The 7500-nt window shown below is 34.5% G+C and overlaps 1 protein-coding gene across 1 annotated transcript in view; it reads right to left on the reverse strand.

Annotated features, from left to right (window-relative positions):
• Positions 1-5828: 5828 nt before the first annotated feature.
• The window catches only part of LOC132845044 (E3 SUMO-protein ligase CBX4-like), a 5553-nt gene continuing 3881 nt past the window's right edge, over positions 5829-7500 (reverse strand). The window contains exon 5 of the mRNA XM_060869044.1: positions 5829-7500. This exon is cut by the window's right edge and continues 1004 nt beyond it. Coding sequence (XP_060725027.1) covers positions 7458-7500 — 43 coding nt within the window. The 3' untranslated portion in view covers positions 5829-7457.

The raw sequence follows: 7500 nt of genomic DNA on the forward strand, positions 1-7500 counted from the left end.
TGCATGAATGTATTAGTACAATTCAGGTCGTGTTTGTTTGCGTGAATACGTGAGCTGCGTGTGCTTAATGGGCTAAAAAGCCATGGCCCAATTAGAGGTCTAGAAATATGATTTTATTAAAGTTTATTTTAGCTAGCATTCTATTTGACCGCAAGATTAAATAAAAATAGTAAGTATTCATTTTAAGTATAGATTTTAAATATATATTTAACATATACATTTTAAGTATACATTTCGCACGACGCACCTGAAACCTTGTGCCATCTTTACGCTACCAGTCACCAAAATACTAACATTAATTAATATTTAAAATAAATCTCATCACGCCAGTCAAAGCCAATAAGTCATACTGAAATCAGTCAGTAGTTAGTACCGTGTAGGTTTATTATATATAATAAAGAGATATTATTATATCAACGCAGGAGATTCAAGGGGAAAAGGCGTTTTTACATTATTATGAACACAATTACATGAACTGAACAGATGACCTACTAATAGATTATTTTCTATACAATCATTATTTAAGTATGTAGAATATTATAAGTTTTAATAAATATACAAATAACATGAAAACGAACATTTTCTAGGGTTAATATTAATGTTAATTTCTACTAAGAAATTAAATGCAAGTCTGATATCTGCTATTTGTGCACATGTAGAGATGAATGTAAATAATGGCCTACAAGTTATTGTTTAAAAATACTTAAAAAAATTTTAAACTGTTTTTTTTAAATAATAATTACAGCTATTTTGTGTTTAGATAAACTGTTTACGAGGTTAAATAAATTGTTTAATTTTGTTAATTTTTCCCACTTTTGATTACAATCACAGCAGATTTTATTGCAATAACACAACAGTTAACACTTTAAATTGATTGTTTACCTTTTTTGTTAAAATTATATATATATACTGTATATATAAGCTGGTTTGTAAATAAGAATAAACCAGCTCTTGGTGTCAGTATACAGTATATTTTACATTTAATTGTTTCATGTAAATGTAAAATTATATATTAAATAATTGTTACATTAAAACAACCCGTGTTTACTGCTCATATTGACAAATAATTAATAAATAATAATTTTTATTAAACAGAATGAAATAGTTAATTACACATTTAGATCAATCACCAATTCAACAAACATTAATGCATTAAATTAAAAGAGACCGATATATAATAATAATAATAATAATAATAACAATAACAATAACAATAACAATAACAATAACAATAATTATTATTATTGTTATTATTATCATTATTATTGTTATTATTATTATTATTGTTATTATTATTATTATTATTGTTATTATTATTATTATTGTTATTATTATTATTATTATTATAATTATCATCATTATAATATTATTATATACTCGGATTAATCAGGTTAGGTATGAAATACAATGTCCTGTTTGTTTGTTAAAAAAAAAAAAAAAAAAATAAAAATATAAAAATAATAAAATAAAATAATAATAATAATAATAATAATAATAATAATAATAATAATAATAATAAAAGTGACGTGTGACGTGAGATTAAACCCAAGCCAGGATTGGCCTCCTCGGTCCAGCGCGGGCTCCGAGCTGGAAGAAGCTGATTGGAGGGTTTATTTCCGGGCGAAAACGCGCGCGTAGCAACAGCACAGTTCCGGAAGCGAGCAGAACCGCAGAGTGAGGTCTATAATTAGGCTTGTGAGGGTTACATGTTCGCTTCTTTTGTGTTCTGGGTCGGTTTTATTGGCAGATATCAACTATAATCCGTTTAAAGCTGAATTTATGGTTCATGTTCATGAGGTGGTTTAATAATCTGGGAAAGAAAATGACCCGTAATAATGTGAATATGTAATTCAGGGATTATTCTCTCTCTCTCTCTCTCTCTGTCTCTCTCTCTGTCTCTCTCTCTGTCTCTCTCTCTCTCTCTCTGTCTCTCTGTCTCTCTCTCTCTCTGTCTCTCTCTCTCTCTCTCTCTCTCTCTCTCTCTGTCTCTCTCTCTCTCCCTATGTCTCTCACTCACTCTCTCTCTCTGTGTCTCTCTCTACTGTATGTCTCTCTCTCTCTGTCTCTCTCTCTGTGTCTCTCTCTTACTCTCTCTCTCTGTCTTTCTCTCTCTACTGTATGTCTCTCTCTCTCTGTCTCTCTCTCTCCCCCTGTCTTTCTCTCTCTCTCTGTCTCTCTCTCTCTGTCTTTCTCTCTCTGTATCTCTCTCTGCCTCTCTCTCTCTGTCTTTCTCTCTCTGTATCTCTCTCTCTCTCTCTCTCTCTCTCTCTCTCTCTCTCTCTCTCTCTTTTCTCGCAGCACAGAATTAACCCTCGTGATGTTTATAGGTGGGTTTATATTAACTTGTGTAAATAAGTTTATTTGACGTAAATAAAATAAAATAAAATGCGTCATATTTATTTATTTTAGGGTAAGATAAGTTCTGTCCCAAAGTGGGTAAAGTTCCTTAAAGGACTGAACAAAGAGTTCCCTGTTTCAAACTGAGCTAATGTGCGATTAATAATAATAAGAACAACAACAATAATAATAATAATAATAATAATAATAATAATAATAATAATAATAATAATAATAATAAAACCTCCAGTATGCAGATTTTCTTACAGGGAAACTGAACGCTGTGTAGCTTTAAAAATGATTTGAACTGTTTTTATATATTTAGCTTGTTACGGTAAATTTAGAATGTATTTTTTACACATTTCCCGGTAAAAGAAACCATTAAAATACACAAAAAAAAAAAATAGCGCAAGGTACAAAGTAAGGTCTTTAGTTCCTGTGAGAGTTTCGGGGTAAAATAGAGCTTTAACTCTATTGATCTTATTTACCTCCATACAATTAGAGACGATTTAAAGGCATAATAACGAGTAATTAAAAAGCCCCCAGAGCAAAGCTAATGTCACCTTGACTAATGATCTCACAGGTAAATTCATTAGTGTAATTATATCAGTGAGGTGAACACCTGCCCCAGGGCTTAATGAAGTGGGCATGTGTGTGTTATGCTAATGAAACTTAAAGGCTTAATATGTCGGCTGTGTTAATTCTGTTTATTCTATTTTTGATATGAAATGCAGGAGTTGTGTTTTTATTCAAACCTCCAAACCCGACATGATGAAGTGTGAGAAGAAAAGCTCTGGAGCTTGTGCTCATCGCCCATTTCCTTTTCTCTCTCTCTCTCACACACACACACACACACACACACACAAAGTCATAGCGAGAGCTCTGCGGTGTCGGTTGAAATATAAAATGGCTTCCGTCTTGTTTTAATGTGCCAGTAACCGACGTGCAACAAGCGTTTGTGGTTCTTGTCTTTTTTTTCAGTCAAATCAAATGAAATGTCATTGAGTCTAAATGACATCTATGTTGTATGTTACAAATATTTTATTTCTTTTTTTAACCTGTGAGTTTATATATATATATTTGTTTGTTTGTTTGTTTGTTTTTGTTTGTTTGTTTTTTTTCACCAAGTATTAAAACATATTGAAAAGAGTTAAAAACCCAAAGCAGCTCCAGGATCAATGAAATGATGAAATACTTTTATTCAAATGATTACTGAAGGAGCCTGTATTTTAATACCAAAGATATTATTTTATTATTAATGCGTGTATTAAAAATCAGATGTACGCTGGGAAATATCACCTAACCATCAATTTCAGCAAGAAATGTAAGGATTTAAACGTGCGGATGTAAATTATATTGTGTGTGTGTGTTCATAACTGCTTATTGTGTGAAGGTTAATTATCTGTAGAAGGTAGATGTGTCAATACCCCAATTACACAGTATTAATCCAGTACTGTAGACGTTTATCTCCTCCGTTGTTGTAATCCATAAATCATTCATCCATTAAATAATTGATATTGTTTTTCTCATTATTTTACAGCCGTAATAATGTTGATGCCTCGTTATTTAAAATGAATTAAATGGCATCATGGACGATGCAGCAGTCGAGTGGACAGTCGATCACTTTTTCACTAAATACACACATGAACCTAGTTTAGTGACAGATCTTGAGCTGGATGTTTTTTAGACAGTTTGGTTTATGACTATAGACATGCTGTAATATTAAATTGTTAATGTTTCTAGAATTTTTTTTCTGGAAAACCTTTTGCATATTTTAGGGAATAAATTTGACACAACATCTGTATATTATCTGTAAAACTGCTGGAACATTCATTCATTCATTTTCTACCACTTATACGAACTACCTCGGGTAACGGGGAGCCTGTGCCTATCTCAGGCGTCATCGGGCATCAAGGCAGGATACACCCTGGACGGAGTGCCAACACACACACACTCTCATTCACTCACGCAATCACACACTATGGACAATTATCCAGAGATGCCAATCAACCTACCATGCATGGCTTTGGACCGGGGGAGGAAACCGGAGTACCCGGAGGAAACCCCCGAGGCACGGGGAGGACATGCAAACTCCACACACACAAGGCGGAGGCGGGAATCGAACCCCCAACCCTGGGGGTGTGAGGCGAACGTGGTAACCTCTAAGCCAAACTGTAATCATACAAACATTTCTACACTCAGGTATTACAGGTGTTTAGTGTTTAGTTTAGTGTTTAGTACAGGTACTTACTTATTTTGACACTATAGCAGCGTAGAGGTTTTTTTTTGTACATTTATGTGCACATTAACATTGTCTGAGTGAACAGAACTGAACAGTAACCTTTTTTTAATGAAGTGATTAAGCACAGGACAATGTGTTGGTGTGTGTTCATGTGGTTGTTTAAGCCTTTATACATTTATACAATGGTAATTTATAGAATTAAACACATGGACTTCCAATAAATTTGATAATAATGTTGATTTGATATTTTTATTAGGATCTAATTTTATACAGTATATAAGTGCCCTAAAGTGTTTAGGCTTTAAAAGTACAATAATTCGTTTTTATTCCTACAAACTGGAGGATATGAAGAACATGAACCAAACAAACAAACAAGACTTAACAAGGTTAAACCCTGACTTTAGCAAAAGTTATTAATTCACTCAAAAACCTGTTTGGAAAACAGATGGAATTTATATATAAGAACAATTCAGGTCCCGAGGGCAGAGCTTCATTAACATGGACATCAGTATCCCCAGTTTCAGCTGAAGAGAAGCAGCTCTAGGATCATGCTGCCACCACCGTGCTTCACTGTGTGATAAGATGTCTTGTTTATGCACCAAACATATCTTTTTTATGTGGCAAAGGTTAGAAGTTGTTTTTTTGTGAGAAAGCGTTTCTGTGTATCCGTCCTACTACATACGTCAGACGTGAAGAATACAACAGACTGTTGTCTCAGATGTTCCTGAAGTCACATTAATGTTGCTGTTGTAGGTCCCTGAGCAACCTGAACTTCCTTCTAGTTCTGGTTGTTTTAAAGATATGTCCTGTTCTTGGTGACGTCTCTCTGTGGTGCTTGTTTTATTTGTTTTATTTGTTGTTAATCAGAATCAGGTCACTGATGACAGCTGGATGATCATAAACGTCTCATAAACATGACGTTTATGATACTGCGTTGACATTCGAGTGAGCTCATTACCATATGATTATCATAGTCTGAATCGCAAGGGAATTTTTTAAGCATGTAATTATGTAGCGCAGCATCACATGACGGGTCGCGTTGTATTATAAACCCGAGCAGCACATTCCTGTGTCACAGAGCTGCAGTGCTGATAAGACTCTCGAACCCGAGTAGGCTTTATCAGAGCGCGCTGGAGAGACAGTACAAAGTGCACAAGGATATCTGCACAATGACAAGGAAAAAATGTGCCATTATCTCTCTCAACACACACACACACACACACACACACATAAAAAACACACAAACATATTATCACACACAAAAATAAGCTTTTAATATGCTGAGGTGTTCGTCTGAGACACACCTGGTGAGTACAAGCAACTTTACAGAATATTGACACGCAGGACAGAACATTTCTAATGTTCACATTTACATACACAAGTGCTGAAAAAAATTAGAGCTTTATACACCGACAAATGAACCAAGCAGACATGAAAAATCAAATGAATCGGAATTTGTTGTAAAGTCAGTCCTGTAACTCACCATCAGATTATCAGCATGTTCTTTGCGCTTTTTGATCAAATCTAGTTCTTTCTGAAGGCATGAAGGAAAACGCATCATCGAACGCTGCTGTATTTAATTCATTAATGGATCGAATCGAATGTTATTGAGTAAAAGAGAATCATTTGGTCGATAATTCATCTTTATCATCTAGCATCTTTATCATGTACCTTTTTGTATATTATCCTCTTTTGATCAGAATATAACAAAAAAAATAACATAAAAGGTAGAAATATTTAATATAAGCGCATAAATAACGTAATCCACCATTCAGCGGTGTCTCGATATTTTCATTACAAAATAAAAAAAAAATAAAAAGCAGAAGACGTGTGTTAGGTTTCTTTTTTCCTCTGATTCCAAAAACAACATTATAAAAGTGTTTAACACGGTGTTTGTGTGATGTGTTCAGACTCCAAGCAGCGTATGTTAGAATGAAACATACACAGCGAAACACAGATAATTATACATTAGGTCTCTGCTCGAGTTCTCACTGATGTGCAGGGTTGCCAGGTTTTACCCCTAAGTACATCTCAAACCTGAAACAGACTTGGCAACCCTGCTGGAGTGGCTCAGTGGAGTGTGTCTGAAGTTATGTACCTTTATGCAGGACAAATGTGTTTTTGAATGAGCTAGAAAAGCAGCAAACAGGGTGTGTGTGTGTGTGTGTTTCGTTGGTGTTGGTGTAGATACACTAGTATTTGTCCCAGGTAGTTTGCTAGTACTGTAATTCGCTAGCCCGTAGTATTAGCTGGTGAAAAGCAGCATGATTAGGGAAAGTCGCCTCCCGTGTCTCGGGATAATGATTTTGATTATAAGTCTAAATGTTTAAGTATTTTATAACAATTAGCCAATTTTAATTACTACACAAAGTGTCGAAGGTATCATTCGATACACACGTCGACACGTCGAATCATGAGCATTGTGCAGCACAAAACGACGCGACTCGCCGTACTGTTACACACCTATCAAAATCATTACATCAAAAAGGAATACATATTAATAGCAGCAGGTGGTGAATTTGACAGTCAACATTAAATTCACATCATTTAGTTCATCAGCCAATAGTGGAACAAATTCTCACGACTTGTTGAAGAGAACGTGCATTAAGCCACGCCCACTATCCATCTTCATCGGTCGGCGTAATTATAATGTCCTGCGATATGATGAAACAAGAGTGAGAGAGAGCAACAGCGCTAACATTAGCTAAGCAGCACAGACAAAATGTTTTTGATTTTTTTTTTTTGTAAAAATAACGGATATTTATATGTTGTCGTGAAAATGTCGAGTCATAACTTGGTTATTAGATCTTTCTGGAAAAAAATGCTTATTTACATGCTCACAAATTTGCAAAGTGACAAATTCAGTAGTTCTCTTTTTTCAGACAGGAACGTATTCCTTGAAAGTCACTGTGAGGCAGTTT

Source organism: Tachysurus vachellii, chromosome 4 (genome assembly GCF_030014155.1).
Source record: "Tachysurus vachellii isolate PV-2020 chromosome 4, HZAU_Pvac_v1, whole genome shotgun sequence".
Taxonomy (NCBI): domain Eukaryota; kingdom Metazoa; phylum Chordata; class Actinopteri; order Siluriformes; family Bagridae; genus Tachysurus; species Tachysurus vachellii.